The sequence below is a fragment of the Esox lucius genome, chromosome 7 (genome assembly GCF_011004845.1).
Source record: "Esox lucius isolate fEsoLuc1 chromosome 7, fEsoLuc1.pri, whole genome shotgun sequence".
NCBI lineage: Eukaryota > Metazoa > Chordata > Actinopteri > Esociformes > Esocidae > Esox > Esox lucius.
This window is the reverse complement of record NC_047575.1, coordinates 17,193,042-17,212,317: the sequence shown is the minus strand read 5'-3', so window position 1 is coordinate 17,212,317 and position 19,276 is coordinate 17,193,042. Positions and strand designations below refer to the sequence as shown.

Sequence of the window (19,276 nt, the reverse complement as noted above, 5' to 3'; positions counted from 1 at the left end):
ACAGCTGCTCACCTTCACACGGCACGGGCTCCATTTGGGCTTATCAACTGGGACCCACCCGGCTCCAACTCAACGCTTTTTTTCACTCATTTCAGACGAGATGAGTCTGTTCCGTTTTTGATGCATATCATGCCAGATATAAATAAATATTCCAATCTAACTCAGTGTGACCATGTGTACAATGTCGGAAATTTTTCTGTCTCCAGACAGATGGATTTGCATACATTGGTAGAGAGGCTGAGGGCTTGAAAATCCCTTCTCCATTTTAGCCGTTTGGTCACGGTGGCGTTCAGACGTGGGCTAAAAAGAGTAAGCTATTTACACCACGTAGTGCAGCTTTCAACAGGCTGGTTCCCAAATCAAGACACGTAACACACTTATCACTCACTCCCCAGCTTATCTGGTGAGTGTTTGTTTGTGTATGAGGTGTGTGTGTGTGTGTGTGTGTAGGTGCGCGTGTGTGCGCGCGTGCTGGATGAAGGTGAGCTGAGCAGGGCTCTAAGACAGACATGTGAAGAGCAGGGGACTTACCAGGGAACTGGTAGCTGTAGCTTGGGGCGAATCCAGTGTATCCCCGGCCGTATGTCGCCACAATGTTAGGGTAACCTTGAAAAGAAAAGGTAGGAGAACGAGTTACAGGGTTGGATGTCAGCGTGAAGGCCGAGAGAGAGAGACGAGAGCAGCGGCGACAAGTTTGATTGAAACTTTGCATGACCCTTTCATGTGTGATCCCATGGCTCCAGAAGTTCCTACTTTTCATGTCCCAAAACAACGTTGATCAAATCAATCAACCAATCTACCAGGGAAGCCCATACATCAGGACGTGCCATGGTGGCTTGGCGTGGAAACAGACTGTGTGCCGTCCCTGTTCCGCCAGCCACACGATGACTGATGAGGCTCTACGGAAAAACAGCATATCAATATTCAAATTGGCTGGGATGATGTACTGTAAGTATCTCTATCATGGGCTGCACTGTCGTGTGATATGCACAGTAAAATCATAATAACATATTTGTAAATAAACATACAGCTCTGAAATGACTGCGTGTGTCATTTGGGAATTCATTTGCCGTCTGTTGTGGTTTTTGCTTGCTACCACTGCTGACACAGAATGTTTTATTGATGACGAGGCTCACACGGTTTTCTGGGCCTGTTCATTCCTTTGCATTTCTCAAAGTTAGTGCATTTCATAAAATGGGAAGATTAGCTGGATGTCAGCTAGACAGTTACTAGCTGAAAAAACGGACACAAGGACAGGTGAAAGTAACCATACCTTCAAGTAAAGAGAGAAACAACAACACTTACACAGACACACACACACAAACAGAACACACACAAAAGAGACAGTTAAGCTGAAGCAGAACCTGCCATCCAACAAGACAAAGTTAAAGGAAGCTGATTTATTGTTCCTGTGCTGTCAGGGCGCAATACAACCACTAGTTGTCAGGGCGATATACAACCAGTAGTTGTCAGGGCAATATACAACCACAACTTGTCAAGGCAATATACAACCCCTAATTGTCAGGGCGATATACAACCACTAGTCCATGTTCATTATCTGGACAGCTTTCAAACTGCAGCAGCTTGGGGAAACAGAGTGTGTGTTCAGGTTGTGTTTAAGAGCTGTGTGTATATGTGTGTGTGTGTGTGTGTGTGTGTGTGTGTGTGTGTTTGTGTGCGTTCAGTTCTCCAAGTTATCTGTGGGAAACAGCTGACTAAACCAATCCCAATCAGAGTTGGCATGAAAACATGCTGTTAACTTCATCCTGGCTGTATCCAGTGGCTGAAATGGCTTTGTCAGTGTTTCCCAGCTCATGTGTGGTCACCAAACAAAGTGGAGTGGTGTGCTGATGATGTTCACATCTACTCCAGAGTGGAGCTTGACATCTTTTTTTAAGTTGGAAATGAATGACACTAAATCTGCAGTGCTCTATGAAAGGACATGAAAGAGGCAACTGCTGGTACAAGCCTAAAACTGATAAGTCCCCAACAATTACACTAATGAACAAACCAAACACAAAGTACTCTTGTCACAAAACATAGAGCTACGCATAGATTTCAGTTTTGTCACAAAGTTTCTTTTTGGGGCTGATGTCTAACTGAGCATTCTACTCAACGTATCCTCAATGGGAGATATTACTAATGCTTGAAAACACAGTTCTGTAAAGATTACAAATATTTGTTAGCAAAACCTTTTGATGTGATTTCCATGTTAATACATGCATTTAAAATGCAGTATAATGTTAACTAGCTAGTTATTAATGAGAGGAGCTATTCTTCATTGACTTCGCTAGGTAGTGACAACATTGCAATCTGTCAAATAATATTTGACAATAGGATGATGGCAACGTTGTTTTCTACTAAATAATAACCTACTTTAGCAACGTTGTCGTATTTCCAAGCCCCCATAGTGTAATTTAGACTAAACGGTAATTAGCCCCAGTTTAAAGTCATTAACCCCCGGTTCAACTTCTGGTCATCAATATAGCTGCAGCGTCTAGAAAATGTTAGTGACCATGGCAACAACGCGACCCAGTGATGAATATGTGGCTGGGTGAGGGGGAACAAGTTCAGCTTTATTCAACCAGGCTTAATATGATTGACATTTCCCCTCTGCCGGTGGTCATTAGGCTAGAGGCTGGGAAATAGTTGGCCCAAGCACAGATCCAACATATTTATGCCGACAAAAGGTTGCGAGGGAAATAAAAAAGAAAAACTGTTGCGAGAAACTGCCTTAAACAGTCTGGGGTGTACAAAATCATTGCACACGACCGGTAAAATCGTACAGGCAGCTGTCATGGTACTGCTCCATGTTGGGAGCCATGGGGAGTGTCATGAATACACACTGTTCCTTTACAGGCTGTATCAGGTGTCATGAATACACACTGTTCCTTTACAGGCTGTATCAGGTGTCATGAATACACACTGTTCCTTTACAGACTGTATCAGGTGTCATGAATACACACTGTTCCTTTACAGGCTGTATCAGGTGTCATGAATACACACTGTTCCTTTACAGACTGTATCTAGTGTCATGAATACACACTGTTCCTTTACAGGCTGTATCAGGTGTCATGAATACAAACTGTTCCTTTACAGGCTGTATCTCGTGTCATACACTGTCCCTTTACTGACTGTATCTAGTGTCATTAATATATACTGTGCTTCACAGACTGTATCTGGTGTCCTAAATACACACTGTTACTTTACAGGCTGTGTCTGGTGTCATGAATACACACTGTTCCTTTACAGACTGTATCTAGTGTCATGAATACACACTGTTCCTTTACAGGCTGTATCAGGTGTCATGAATACAAACTGTTCCTTTACAGGCTGTATCTCGTGTCATACACTGTCCCTTTACTGACTGTATCTAGTGTCATTAATATATACTGTGCTTCACAGACTGTATCTGGTGTCCTAAATACACACTGTTACTTTACAGGCTGTGTCTGGTGTCATGAATACACACTGTTCCTTTACAGACTGTATCTAGTGTCATGAATACAGACTGTATCTGGTGTCATGAATACACAGTTCCTTTACAGACTGTATCTGGTGTCATGAACACACAGTTCCTTTACAGACTGTATCTGGTGTCATTAATACATACTGTGCTTCACAGACTGTATCTGGTGTCCCAAATACATATGGTTCCTTTACAGACTGTATCTGGTGTCATTAATACATACTGTGCTTCACAGACTGTATCTGGTGTCCCAAATACATATGGTTCCTTTACAGACTGTATCTGGTGTCATCTACTGTTCCTTAACAGCCTGTATCTGGTGTCATTAATACATATTGTGCTTCACAGACTGTATCTGGTGTCATAAATACATACGGTTCCTTTACAGACTGTATCTGGTGTCATAAATACATACGGTTCCTTTACAGACTGTATCTGGTGTCATAAATACATACGGTTCCTTTACAGACTGTATCTGGTGTCATTAATACATACTGTGCTTCACAGACTGTATCTGGTGTCATAAATACATATGGTTCCTTTACAGACTGTATCTGGTGTCATTAATACATACTGTGCTTCACAGACTGTATCTGGTGTCATAAATACATATGGTTCCTTTACAGACTGTATCTGGTGTCATTAATACATACTGTGCTTCACAGACTGTATCTGGTGTCATAAATACATATGGTTCCTTTTACAGACTGTATCTGGTGTCATCTACTGTTCATTTACATGTATGTATGTACATGTATATGTTCCCATAAAAAGCTGTTCTCATCTCCAGACAAAGCTTTGACTAAACGAGCCAGTAAAAAGGAATTCCCTCTAGCCAGAAGCATACACTGTATCTGGAGAGCACTCTGATAATCTCTGTTTAATAGAGAACACACATCATGATAGCCTTAAACTGTACCAGAAAAAGACTTTTTCGCAGCAACTATACTTCTATGTAATAAGGTTATCACTGAGTTATAACTTGATAAACCACTGTTCCCCTGTGAAAGCCTCCATACTTTATACAGCTTTGCTCTAGTGCAAGAAACTTTTATCTGAAACAGGGGATCGTGTCAACGGGGGGTTTATATTGCCATTCCCCAGCTACACCTAATCAGTCCATACACACCACTGTAGTTGTTGACAATGATTCCTCTCCGAATAAAATTACAAAAAAGTGGACGAATTCAGGACATATCAGAATCACAACGCACACTGTAATAGTGTGTGTACGTTTGCTGATCACACCATCTCTCCAAACCAAATTAGACCAGACCAAACCGGGCCAAACCACATCACACCAGAGCAGAGCAGGGCAAATCAGCCGAGGCCAAACCAGCCCAGCCCAGACCAAATTGCACCAAACCAGAGCAATCCTGACTAAAACTGGACAGACCAGACCCACCCAGGCCAAACTATACAGAACCAGAGTAAACCAAACCATAACCTGAAGAAATCATAACATACCAAACCAAACCAGACGTGATCTGACCAGGCCAGACGAGAGGCCAGCTCCTCACTTCCAGGGGGAAGAAACACATCTGTCTGAGTAATAAATATCCAATCAGCCTTCTGCAGCCCATGACAAAGTTCAATTTAATCCTGACCAAGTGAGAAGCTGCCTCTGACTCAGGGGCAATGAGGGGAGACTTGACCTGCAGGAATGAAATGGGACAGGCTAGACTAGCTTAGCCACTGATGAGAAAACATCTCTGAATTCAAAGAGAAGTTTCAAAGGTGGACCGTTGTGACTTTGGCAATGATGTGATATCATGAGAAGTGATGGCATCATTATCCCCGTGATGACTATAAGGGACCACGCATGGTTTTCTGACACTTCAGAAAGAAGACAATAAAGGGAGAAAAACCCCATCACCTAAACTGTGATTGAACCAACTACATGGAGTTTAGTAATGCTGAATAGCTGAGATATTTCAGCCTGTGTGTGTGTGTGTGTGTTTGTGTTTGCCTTGGGCCTCTTGCTGGAGTCTGCTAGCTAGGTAACTGTATGCCGACTGTCTCAGCAGAGATCTAAATGAGGCACATGTACATGGCAGAGAGCGAGGGTCAGGGGCTGGTATTTAAAGGGCACGGAGCGAACGCTGTTCTATTGACACTGGGCCCACTGGCTCAGGACATAGAGGAGGGCTTCAGGACACCAGGACCATACAGAGCATAAAGACACGTGCCCGCCGACAGAGAGGAAGACCACACACGCGCCCTCTAATGGCACACTGTCCGATGTGCGCACACACACACACACACACTCACACAGACAGATGTTTAAACAGGACACATTCAGTATATGCTATATGTCATTGTTAACTGGTGGTGATGCAATCACGCACGCACAAAGCCCAAACACACAGAGGGGTTTTAACTAGGACGATCTGAGCTGTGGAGACAGAAGGCAAAGAGAGGTGCAGAGCAGAGAGGGCGGAGGAGAAGAGAGGAAGGGGGAGAACTCATTACTCTGGCGTGTTGCTGTGTTGAACCTAGCATCTCTGCCGCCCGCCATCTCAGTAAATAAAGGCTGTCAGTGGATCTGGCCCGGTGCTTGCTTCCAGGCCCTCTTATTTGCGTTATTAATATGCATGCTAATGTACCCATTTTATGGCTGAACAGTTCTGATTCACTTTAAAATCAATTATCCATCTGGTACGCCCATACTTCGCCCAGGCTCAAATGTATATTAATTTCAGCAAACATACATCGGGCACAACACAATAAAGATAAATGGCTCGATTAGGTGCAGTAAACAAAGGAACCAGGGAAAGGTTTTTAATTAGATTTGGCATATAAGAACCTTACAGTTCCTTAAATAATGAGACTGGCTTTGGGTTTTTTCCAAATGCAAATTATACAAACGAATGTTTCGCTGTCCTGCTTTTTCCAATTTCATTTAGATAAGAGTGTCTCCAAATAAGTTGGCAGTTAATATTCTCACATGAGCACTCCGCCGCCTCCACAGCCCCACTTCTCCCTCCGGAGCAGCCTGTTTCCCCCTCCTCCACAGTGACGCATTGATCCGTAATAAGTTCTGAAAAGTTCACTGCACTTGTTCAATCGTTCAAACTGACGAAATCTGGGCTGGGAACTACTTAGACAGTGCTGACAGAACCACTTATGGGTGCTATCGCCGGTTTTACCATAAACAATCAGTAAAACCAGTCTGATATCAACGTCATGCCCTCATCACTCCTTTGCCCGACACAGAGGTGAGGAACGACAGAGAGAGAAAGAGCAAGAGTTAAGGAGAAGGGGAGAGGGCGGGGGAGAGGGCGGGGAGACAGGGAACGCTGGGAAGCCGAATTGTGATAAAGGAGAGGAGAGGTAGAGCTACAGCTGGTTCTCTACAGATGAAGACCCTCCATGACACCCCTCCGTGTCCCCGTCATTACCCACTGCAGGGGTCACACAGATGGAGCGATGAATCTATAATATGACATTACCCCAATTTTCCTCTTCATTTATCCTGGTAATGTGGTGCCCTGCTCCCTGCACCCCCTGGGACTCACCGGCACCGGGAAAATACAACACATGTGGCCACAGAAATGGCACACCTTGGATGAGCTCATTATGGAGAACCACCAAGTTAATCACAGAGACATTTGACTCCATCTATATAACAGAGACATTTGACTCCATCTATATAACAGAGACATTCGACTCCATCTATATAACAGAGACATTCAACTCCATCTATATAACAGAGACATTCGACTCCATCTATATAACAGAGACATTTGACTCCATCTATATAACAGAGACATTCGACTCCGTCTATATAACAGAGACATTTGACTCCGTCTATATAACAGGGACATTCGACTCCGTCTATATAACAGGGACATTCGACTCCATCTATATAACAGAGACATTCGACTCCATCTATATAACAGAGACATTCGACTCCATCTATATAACAGGGACATTCGACTCCATCTATATAACAGGGACATTCGACTCCATCTATATAACAGAGACATTCGACTCCATCTATATCTCAGAGACATTCGACCACATCTATATAACAGAGACATTCGACTCCATCTATATAACAGGGACATTCGACTCCATCTATATAACAGAGACATTTGACTCCATCTATATAACAGAGACATTTGACTCCATCTATATAACAGAGACATTTGACTCCGTCTATATAACAGAGACATTTGACTCCGTCTATATAACAGGGACATTCGACTCCGTCTATATAACAGGGACATTCGACTCCATCTATATAACAGAGACATTCGACTCCATCTATATAACAGGGACATTCGACTCCATCTATATAACAGGGACATTCGACTCCATCTATATAACAGAGACATTCGACTCCATCTATATCTCAGAGACATTCGACCACATCTATATAACAGAGACATTCGACTCCATCTATATCTCAGAGACATTTGAATCCATCTATATAACAGACATTCAACATCTTCTGTACAACAGAAACGTTCGACTCCATCTATAAAAACAGAGACATTAGACTCCATCTATATCACACCGACGTTAGACTCCATCTATATAACAGAGACATTCGACTCCATCTATATAACTGAGACATTCGACTCTATCGATATCACAGAAACATAAGACTCCATCTACATTACAGAGATATTAGACTCCATTTATATCACAGATAAATTAGATTTAATTTATATCACAGGGACATTCAACTCCATCTATCGAACAGAAACTTTAGATTCCATCTATATGACAGAGACATTAGACATCATCTCTAGAACAGAAACTTTAGACTCCATCTATATAACAAGGACCTCGATTAGACACCACCTATATCACCAGAACACTGGGTCCCCTCAATTCCAAAAAAACAATGGTTCATTGAAGACTTATGTTAGAGGGTGTGTTACCGTCTGAGACAGAGTAGTGTGCTGGACTGTGCTGGAGTAGTGCTGGTCCATACTCACTCAGCATGCCCATCCCCAGCATGAAGGCGTCCATGGTGTAGGGTAGGCCCCTGGCCCTGCCTCGCGTGCCTGGTGGGAACATCACCTCCTTGGGCTGGGCTTTCTTACATTCTACCTGTGGAAACAGCAAAAACATGAAACATTAGTCCTACCGGCCTCACAGAGGGAAAAATATTTCTTAGACTCATTATGACCCAGATCAGCTCCTGACCTCTCAGGCCCCTTACGACCCAGATCAGCTCCTGACCTATCAGGCCCCTTATGACCCATATCAGCTCCTGACCTCTCAGGCCCCTTATGACCCAGATCAGCTCCGGACCTCTCAGGCCCCTTATGACCCAGATCAGCTCCGGACCTCTCAGGCCCCTTACGACCCAGATCAGCTCCTGACCTATCAGGCCCCTTACGACCCAGATCACGAGGGCTCTGAACAACTAAAGAAAAATAAACTAAAGCTAAAATATCACACTGTGAAATGCACATTCTAATATGCTACATCTTACCGGTTTTATTTATTATTTTACCTAATGATTTCATGTTTTTATTTAACATTACCCTACTGACAGAATGCACATGAAGCCGAGTAGTGAGCTCTCAATCAGTTAATCAATCAGATGTATTTTATAAATCCATTTTTACACCACCAGTTGTCACGATGGGCATATTTACCGATCAGTTTTAACCCCCAAAAAAGTATGCAAATCAGGAGGAAAACATTTCTGAATCCTTTTACGGATGCTATTTAAAAACAAAATCACCACTCTGTCCTGCCATTTCCTGGGACCATCACTCAGGAGGCACAGGAACAGTAAGCCTAGTCCAGGACGAAAATACATATTGCATGGATATTTTCCATTGAGCTATATTTTTTTGGTCCAGGTCTAGGCTTAATCTGTGACTGGGAAACCACAGGTATGTGATAAACTGTAATTATATTTACATTATACTTAGTACAAGTATAACTTATTAGAAAACTGTTACCAAATGACAAGTAACTATTTAAAAAAAACCTTTAGACCAGAGGCGGGCCAAACCAAAATTAAACAGGAAATTAATTTTGGGGGGACAGAAAATGGGCAATTGACTGAAAAGGTATAAATCCTTTATAATTTGAACCTAATTAGTTTTTTAGGATGTACAAGTATTTTCAGGCATTTATTTGACAGGAGAAAGGGTAAATGTAGAGATGTCTGAGAGCAGAGGCCTGCAGCTGAAGACTTTAGAATGATGAGAATAGGAAAGACATGTTCCAGTTTTGTAAACAGCATGAGTTTGAATATATGAGGAAAATCATGTTTTTACTACAGAGACAAAGTCCAAACATCCAGAATATACAACTTCCTTTTGGAACAATAGGTGCATCAATATAGTTATAAAAATCTGGTCCTCATTTAATCTTCAAAAATATCTCCCTTAGCCACTATCTATGCCCAGCGCCACAGTCACCTGTCCATCAGCACCCTCTAGTGGAGAGGCATCGTAACTATACTAACATGTTATTACCTCCGCATTAACCCTGGCAGAGCACCTTATCATACAGGAGAACACTGACAGTATGGAGGAGAAAGAATCCCCCACCATAACTTTCACACAAACACTTTAGACAGCCCCCATCAACTCAGCGAAGGCCTCTGTTTTTCTGTCATTTTATTCAAATTTGTCAGTCTGTCGAGATCCAGAGATAGGGAGAGACAGCAGTCTGACTTGCCGAGGCCAAGTTGGTAAAATTGTCATTTCCACCTCTCTGGGTTTCTGTGTGCTCAGCCCAATCCACCTGGAGCACTCACTCTCTCTCTCCTTCTCTCTACTCTCTCTCCTTTCTTTCTCTCTCATTCTCTCTCTCTTTCCTCCTCTCTCTCTCTCCTCTTCTCACTCTCCCCCTCCCACCCCCCTTGCTTCCACTCTCTCTCCACCATCTCCTCTGTTCTCCCCTCCTCACACTGACATATTCTGCAACGCCATGCGTATCAGCAGGTAGTTGTGACAGGTCTAAACAGGCAGAGGACTGTTTGAACGGGTATATGCAAACACATGTATATGTGCTCTATGTCAACCCCACTGAGAGAATGCATGAAGCCTTCTCACTAAAGACAAATCTGCACAGACATATAAAAAACACGAGACCACACGCGGACATGTCGATCACAGGCTCACGCAAATCCACAACATTCTGTAATGCACGCGCACGCGCACAGCAAACGTCCCAATCTTCTCCATCCTTCTGAGAGAAGCAGCTGTGGTAAACAGACCAGGAGCGGTCTAGGAGGGGTGTGTGTGTGTGCGCGCGTGTGTGGGGTGGGGGGGGGGGGGGTGCCGTCTCACATTCACACATCTACCTGGGTCTTATGAAATATACAGGAGTCTGCGTGGGTGTGAGTGGCTGGGCTGACAGGACCGGCGCGGCTTCGTGTCCGTGGCCTGTTCTCCTCCTTGCTAGGCCGAGTCTGTTTACCACGCCGCACAATCTGTCCGCTCCACTGCCTGTCCAAGCCCTGGGCCTGTCCATCTGTTTGTCTGTCTGCCTCCTGGCTTCCTGTCTAGCACGCAGCTTCAACAGGGGCTCCCTCTCTCTCCGTTCACATTCACACGCGAGTCATCTGGCCTGCTGCGCAAAACGGGACGCTTCTCCTCCGCCGGCTCAGACCGTTGCTCCGGTAAGCCCGATCATACAAACAGCCTGGGTGGCACCTTTGCTCTGACACGCTCGGGAGGCGCCTTCCTTCGCCAATCCTCCGGCGCGGAAACGGCCTGCTGTATATTAAACAGCGTCGTTATGCGGCGCCAGTTGCTGAGTTCGAGTAACAGTTGCCGGGACGGGCGTAAGTGTGAAGGCTGCGGTGTTAAAATAATAGCTGCGGTGTAACAGTGTTTGGAGTGTGGCCGCGCGCTGCATTTGAATAAAACCGCCCTGTGCGAGTGCGAGAGCCCGCTATCTCTGAAGTGAGGGGGTTCAGTGCGAAATCGCTAAGACCAGGGGCTGCTGCATGGCCGGGCCATTAAAGAAGACCGAGTCGCTGAAGAAGAACATACATTTGACTGCCTGTCTGCCAGCTACCATGCAAGGGGACTCGCACATTATTCGATAGAGAGCCCATGATTGAAACTCACCAGTGCGTAGAGTCCTCTGTGACTGCCCCAGGTACAGAACATACAGTTTCACACACGACCAGAACCTTCTCGATCTGAAGTCTGGAGAAAGGAAAAGTGGTCACAGCCACTCAAAAAGAAAAGCAGAGGCCACAGAAAGTGTCCGTTCCTTTGCTGAAAAGCCCTTTGTAGCCATCATGGGCTCCTGCTCTCCTGGCTGGTGACGCCGATCCATTCTCTCACCCTCATTTGTGCCTCTCTACGCTTTCTACCTAGCGAGAGCGCCAATTTTCAGACTGCCATCATTTTCCAATCAAAGCAAATGGGAGGTTAAATACCTGTAACTGTGGGAGGGGGTGGGGAGGGGGGAGCGGAGCGGAGCCGAGCGTAAGAGTGCAGCAGGGGCCTAATTGTCAGGGAATGACCTCCGTACTGAGTGAAGAGGAACCAGGCAGGACAAATAGGACCATTAAAAGTCTCTCCCGCACACCTGCACACACTGCTACACACACTTTCTGCTCAGTGGGTTATGGCAGGTATGGTGGTATTTAGCTGCACAGGACCTCCTCTGTCCACGAGGACCTCCTCTGTCCCTCGATAGACCAGACAACTCACTGTCAGCTCCAGGCTGGTCCGGGCCTCGTCCGACTACATGGCCTGGTCCAGGGTGCCTCCCCCTGGGTTGTCGCGGCGACTCAGCCGGGTGTGGTTGTAGTGTGTCCTTTATTCAGTGGGGATGGTTTCCTGTCATTGGTTAATTATGAGCTGGGCGCTTGGTGGTGAATGCATGAGTCCTGTCCTGCGTCCACAAAGAGATGTGGGGGGTGAGACGGGCAAGGAGAGGACACATCACGACTAAGACTCTCTTCCAGGGCGTCCTCCTACCTCATCAACACACAGCCCAGTGTTAAAGACTATTACCCAGCAGCCTCGGCGTTGACTTTGACATCATGACTCCATTAAAGCCGCCTGTCTGGGAGAGAGGCCGAGCTCGTCACTGGGTACACACACACATCCAAACTCCACGATCTTCAGCCCACAAGCATTGCCTCTTTTATTGTCCTCATAGTCCCATATAGCAGTGCTTCTATGACGGCCCACTTTGATAGATAACGGCATAGATAACGTTAATAAGCATCACCGTCTCTGAAACCCAGCTGACACAGTGCCAAACTGAGGGGGCAGGATTTACCCAGCATTCATGACCTTCTGAATAGATCTCTCATTCACATTAACCTTGTGGGTGTTCTGGGGAGGTATGTGGGCGTGTCGGCCTGTTGTAAGGCCTGCGGTGGGCGTGGGGGTGCATGCCTTGCCGGCCAGTGCACAGAGGGAGGTCACGAGTTGGCAGCAGCGTTCCCTCCTCTACTGAGAGGACTTTATCAGTCTAAAGGACCGGAGAACTGGAGACAAGAAACCAAATGACTCATCCACTATAGCCTTCCAAGTTCCAGCTGAACAGTAAAAAGCAGTGAATGGGGTGAACACGCCTGTCAGCTGAGTGATGCCGTGAACAGTAAAAAGCAGTGAATGGGGTGAACACGCCCGTCAGCTGAGTGATGCCGTGAACAGTAAAAAGCAGTGAATGGGGTGAACACGCCCGTCAGCTGAGTGATGCCGTGAACAGTAAAAAGCAGTGAATGGGATGAACACGGCCGTCAGCTGAGTGATGCCGTGAACAGTAAAAAACAGTGAATGGGGTGAACACGCCCGTCAGCTGAGTGATGCCAAGCCGGTGGGCAGGGGCCATGGGATTATTCCATAAATGAGCTCACAGCCATTTGACAGCAGAGTATTTACGCTGAAGGTCATTTAAAGGGTGAGATCACGTCGAACCCAGTGCACACATCATTATGCTTTAACAGTCCATCCAGGAGAGTCTGACCAAGAGAATCGGACTGAATTAGCATATGTAGCACAAAAGCTTATTTTCTGTGCGTGTGTGCCAAAGACAACAACACTGGGAACTGCCAGGAACCTGAAGATACGATGTTGTCGTAATGCTTTAATGCCGATTCAAAATGTCTTGTGATTCACAACAACCACAAGCAGTCGTGACAAGACATGTCCACACAACCCTTAGACGGTTTTGAGTCAAGTTTCCCCATGCCACAGTGAAACCCCCAGACACTGAGACTATGGTAACCAGGATTGCCATGCACTGACTATTCTCATTTAGTAATTAAAAAGGATGTCTGTGGTGAAATTGAAGATAAGTCTAACAGCAAAAGAACATCCTAAAAACCTTCTTCGCCTTCCCGTACCAAGCTTCTTTGTGACTACATCTCTCTGAGCAGGGGTGAGACAAAATATTTTTCTTCTTCTAAAATCGGATTTTCAGGTCTTTTAAATGCTGGGTAATGAACACTTATCCCCAAAGTAAATCAAGGAAGAACATTAAGATATGCCACCTCATTTTGGTGCATGCAATTATACAGCCAAACATGGAGTAGTGTAATAGCTAGCAAAGGGTGACGTCCTTTGTTAGAAGACTGAACCACGAAAAGAGAAGCATGAAGAATTTGGGGGAAAATTACAACAAGAACAACGTTTGCTGGTGTATGATGTAATAAATGTGTTGCATCCACATGGTGAAGGTCACCTCATCAATATCTTAGCTACATCCACAACTCTGATATTAACCATATTTATTTTCTTAAAAGAACAGAAAAAATATGAAACATCTATTCAATGCTACCTCTAGAATGAATGAAAGGGAGAGGTGTAAACGTGGGGTCTGTGACTATTGGTTATTATGTGGCAGACATTCCAATGTCCCTAGTCCTAAGAGCATTTTTACATGGGTTTGAAACAACAAACTTGTGTTTTTTAAAGAACAACAAGAAAATGTATCCCCTCACACAGCGAGAAAGTATAAGAATGTCTATAGGACAAACTTATATTACATCCATCTAAAACTATATGGCCCAAATATTGATTCCATTCAAATCCTCTATCATCTGAATCTGTGTATCTCCCTGTTTCCATATTGAGCATGTAGTCATTCCTGTAATATTCAGCCTCCTGCCCCAGTCTGTGCTGCCTGGAGACTGTGCTGCCTGGATATTGGCCTGCCTGCCACACTGCTTCACTGCCTGTCTGCCTCACTGCCTCAGAGGCTGGGTGCCTCACTGCCTGCCTCCCTCACAACCTGTCTGCCTCACTGCCTGCCTGCCTGCCTGCCTTATCGCCTGCCTCACTCGATGCCTACCTCACTGCCAGCCTGACTGCCTGTCTCACTGCCTCTCCCTCCCTCCCTGCTCTACAGTAATTGGTTAGCCATGTCAGGGGACCCGACAGAGAAATTGACTACTAACAGAAAGTTCATCCCTGCGGCAGTTATCATTCTCTACTGAGGAATATCATAAATGACACATTTAAGAACATTACCTTGGAGCAGTTCACTGAAACCAATATGGATCCATTTTAAAAGCACACTACTCCCATCTAGAGATCTGAGCCACTACTTGATAGGTGTTTATTATGCATTCACACGGGGAGGCGGAGAGACCAGAGATCATTGCTTCGATTGGAGGGATGCCTGGATGACTCTAGTCACAGAGAGGGTGGGCAACCGTGACCTGCCATCAACTCTGCAGCATCTAACCCACCTCACTGGTCCCTCATAAGTCTAGACTCTCCAACGGTGATGACAGGGCGGACCTGCGCTGCTGAAAGTTATGAGAAAGGTCCCGGTAAACCACAAGAGCAGAACTCCCCCTACAACTTGAAGTAAATGACATGAGAGACGGTGTGCATTATTGATAGACCTTCACCTCTAACACAGGAATTGATGCTGGATTTATACAGCATATTACACGGATAAACACAAACACAATACATTTAAGGAGCTGTTTGCCTACTGCTTCGCAACAGAGCAGTGTGGCAGAAATCCAACAGGAATGCTGAAGTGTGAAGCCCTTGAGCACAGATTCGATTTCTCTCATCCCTTTTTGATAGAGATGAGATAGTATTTGTCCTGAAAAAAATTAAGGAATGTTCATACGATACCCTCCTAAAGACAAATATACAAAATAAAATCTCCCAATCTTGGTGGCACGCACATTTGAGGTAGCTATTTCTGCACATGTGCATAATAAGAGGTGGGAGTGGTTTGCTAAACTACTCAGTGAGATAAGCCAGCAACGTGGAACCATCTTCGGGTTCTTTAACACAGCCTGGGATCCAAAATCTACAACATGAATCCTTAAATAAATCTTTGATGAAATCTTAGAAGTAACATTTGGTGTTAAATGTTACAATTAGGACTTGCAGTTTTTCCCTTTTTTTTTTACCTGAGAAATATGTTGTTTATATGTGCATAATGTATAATTATAATCACTATCACACCTGAGTTTAAATTCCAAGTTCAAAAAAGTGTCTGCTTTTAGTGACATGGGGCCCACATACATGAAACAAACAATAATTTTTGGGAAATAATTTTAGTTTGGCAGCTTCACTTTCACAACCGGTAGCCAACAATCCAGGAATGTAGGCATTACGAACATTGAGTTAGATTACAGACTCATGATTTTTACAAAACAATGCTTTTCGGGAACTATTATGAGGAATCCTGAGTTCTGCCAATGGAAGTCAACTTAACAACTTCTTTTTGAGTTTCCCTGTCGTTGTTTCAGCCAAGTCAACATTGTGCACAAGGACTTTAGAGTCCAAGTCACAGAGCCTAGTGTGTCAAATGCCTCAACATACTCATACTAAACCAGAGGCAAGACTTCACTGAAATCATCAACAGGTCGGTTGCCAAAAACAACTGTATCGGCATTGTTGTCGACATTTCTAGTTTATACCTTCCACAAATAATTCACAGCGTGGTCAAATTGTGTTGAGGCTTTGTATAGAATTGCATCTGTCTGTCTCTCAACACCTCCCTGTCTCTGACACTTCAGCGCCTCAGCCTGCAATGTCCCCTGTGCTACAGCAACTCACATTAGAAGAGCTTCGCTTCAAAACCTTGCTTGTGTTCTGTCACGTTGACAAGGTCAGACCCAGAGCCAGAGTTAGAGCAGCTGTTGTCTCCTGTTCTAAACGTGCCTCTCACGTCCACTGTTTTTGGTGTTAACATTTTCACCAGGTTATAACTAACTCTGTTACAACATACTGATTGGAATCATCTCATATCCAACAGAAGGCTGGTAATATTATGTTACTAATGGGCTTCCAACACTAAACTCCAATAGTCTCCTTGTGTTTCTTTGACACTGTTCCTCAGTGAGCCATATCTCTCTCCTCAGACATGGGGTATGGCCACTCAAACTCCACTCAAAGCAGCGCCAAACAAAACCCAAGACACTCAAGAAGCGGGAACCAGACGAGAAAAGGTCAACAAGGCTTTTTGTCAAAAAGCAATGCATCGTGATTTTTAAGAAACATTGAATATCATGATTAACGCAAACCAAAATGAACACTGTGCCTCCCCGAGAGCCCCAAAATCAGTGTTTCCTTAAAGTGGAGTGTGTGTCTGAGAAGTTCCATCTGTCAGAGGCGCTGCAGTGTGGCATGTAATGTGTGTGTGTGTGTTCTGCTGACTGACTGACAGACAGCGTGTCACTCCCTCCCTCATCATTCCTGGCCATTTCTGCAAGTCATCCATCAAGGCTCATCAGCATGACCAACAGCAGCCCATTAGGTCCAGCTCACAAGTTTGCACAAATGGATGACAATCTCTGTCTCTTGATAAATGTCACACTGGTGCTGAAACGCTGTCAGATTCTAACGGTGTCGCGCCGGACCATCTCAGAGGACCCGCGGAACGCGGCATCCTGGTTCCACCTGCGAGACCTGTCGTTCCACTACAGAGACTGCGTTGATGCGACAAGACCACCGTCCCACTAGAAACACCACAGTGCCACTGCAGGAACTAAAGTGGGACAACAAAACCTGAGGTTCCACAGCGAAGACTATGGTTAGTCCACTTACTGCCCCACTACTGTCTCCTACACTCTACACTGACCTGCTCCTCACCCACCAACAACCGGTCTAATGAATAATGGCCGTGCAGTAAGGCAGGTGGCGATATTCAGGGGCCACCTGGAGATCTACAGGGAGATGTGGAGGGAACTGTGGAGGGAACTGTGGAGGGAACTGTGGAGGGAGATGTGGAGGGAGATGTGGAGGGAACTGTGGAGGGAGATGTGGAGGGAGATGTGGAGGGAGATGTGCAGGGAGATGTGCAGGGAGATGTGCAGGGAGATATGCAGGGAGATATGCAGGGAGATGTGGAGGGAGATGTGGAGGGAGATGTGGAGGGAACTGTGGAGGGAACTGTGGAGGGAGATGTGGAGGGAGATGTGCAGGAAGATGTGGAGAGAGATGTGGAGGGAGATGTGCAGGGAGATGTGGAGGGAGATGTGCAGGGAGATGTGGAGGGAACTGTGGAGGGAGATGTGCAGGGAGATGTGGAGGAACCTTATTGTCGTTCAGCCTCTGTCTCACGGCCGCCTCGCAGATGAGGCACAACTCACGCCATAACAACCAGAGAGGGAGCTGGTGATCAGGAGCCCATTGAGACAGACATAGAGAAAAAGAGAGTGGGGACCATTTTCTCAATCACTCTCTCACTCCTGATTCTCTCCTGCCCTGGGGGGCGCAACAGCAATCAGCGCTGAAAGGCTATGAGCGCTGAGAGAAATGCAAGAGAAAAAGAGAGGAAGGAGGGAGATAGATAAAAAGAGTGGGAGGGAGAGGTGGGGCTTTCCTCAGCTCCGCCCTTCCTCCAGCGCAGACCCAGTCCTTCTCTAGCCAGCCAGCGGATCAAGGCCTGGGTAGATGAGTGCAGCCAGGCAGGAATTTCAGCATGTCACCCTGACATGGGACTTCCCAAGGAGGCAGGCAGGGGCTCACCAGAAGCCCCCCCCCAGTGGGTGGGGCAGAGAGAAGAGAGGGGGATAGTTTCACTGGGTCAGAAGGACATCCACATTCTTCCACTACGTCAAACCAGCTATAAATATCCCGTCCTGAGTGCAGGGCTGTGCTGCACCACACGTGAACCCTGGGCGATTGAGTAAGTCCTCCAGGATCCACTCACATGGTGGAGTACAGAAACACACTGGTTAGATCACGTCTCAATGTGCACTGACACCAGCCGTCACCAGACCCCTGAGACAGTGAACCAGGGTCAGGGTGGGTTGGCAACCCACGGCTCTGAAGCCGCTTGTGGCTCCGTGACCAGCCGTCTGCGGCTCCCTGGCTATTTATTGCAAATAATTATTATATTCTACATTTTAAGGCCCCCTGTCTACTGAGGTTAATGAAGCAACAGGTAGCAGATGACAAAATGTCTGGAGTGATTCATAACGTTTTAGATTCTCTTTTAATTGTAATAAAAAAAAGTAAATAAAAAATGAACAGCACTTTGTTTCAAGTTAAAGCACTATAATACATTCTGAATACAAACAAAACCTTTAGTCTGCACAATACTTGTGGATCTATTTCATTGTTCATTTCTTGCCGGGTCTAAAGGGGATGGACTAGAGAGCAAAATCTTCTTTGTTGGAAGGTATTTCAATAAAAAAGTAGCCGCCGACAACGTATTTGGTCAACATTCACTGCGGTCGATTTTCCCTGCAACTTCACCAGTGCAACAGCTGCTCTGCATGGGGCTGCATGCTCGCACCCTTTCCGACGCTGCAGCAGCGTTCTAACCGCCGACTGGAGACGGACGGCAGCAGTGAACCCCACGGACACACCCGTTCCCCATCACTAATGATGTCATCTATATGTCTGTCCCTGTTTCACCTGAACCTCTCAGAGA

General features: G+C 45.5%; 1 protein-coding gene across 7 annotated transcripts in view; it reads right to left on the bottom strand.

Moving 5' to 3' along the window:
* Positions 1–19,276, bottom strand: part of LOC105028669 (RNA-binding protein Musashi homolog 2) — a 235,808-nt gene that overhangs the window by 40,312 nt on the left and 176,220 nt on the right. For all 7 annotated transcript variants that reach the window (XM_010901558.3, XM_010901559.3, XM_020048298.2 and 4 more), the window contains exons 9-10: positions 8,419–8,533; positions 532–606 (exon numbers count right to left, since the gene is read on the bottom strand). In XM_010901558.3, coding sequence (XP_010899860.1) covers positions 532–606; positions 8,419–8,533 — 190 coding nt within the window. The remainder of the gene's footprint in view (positions 1–531; positions 607–8,418; positions 8,534–19,276) is intronic.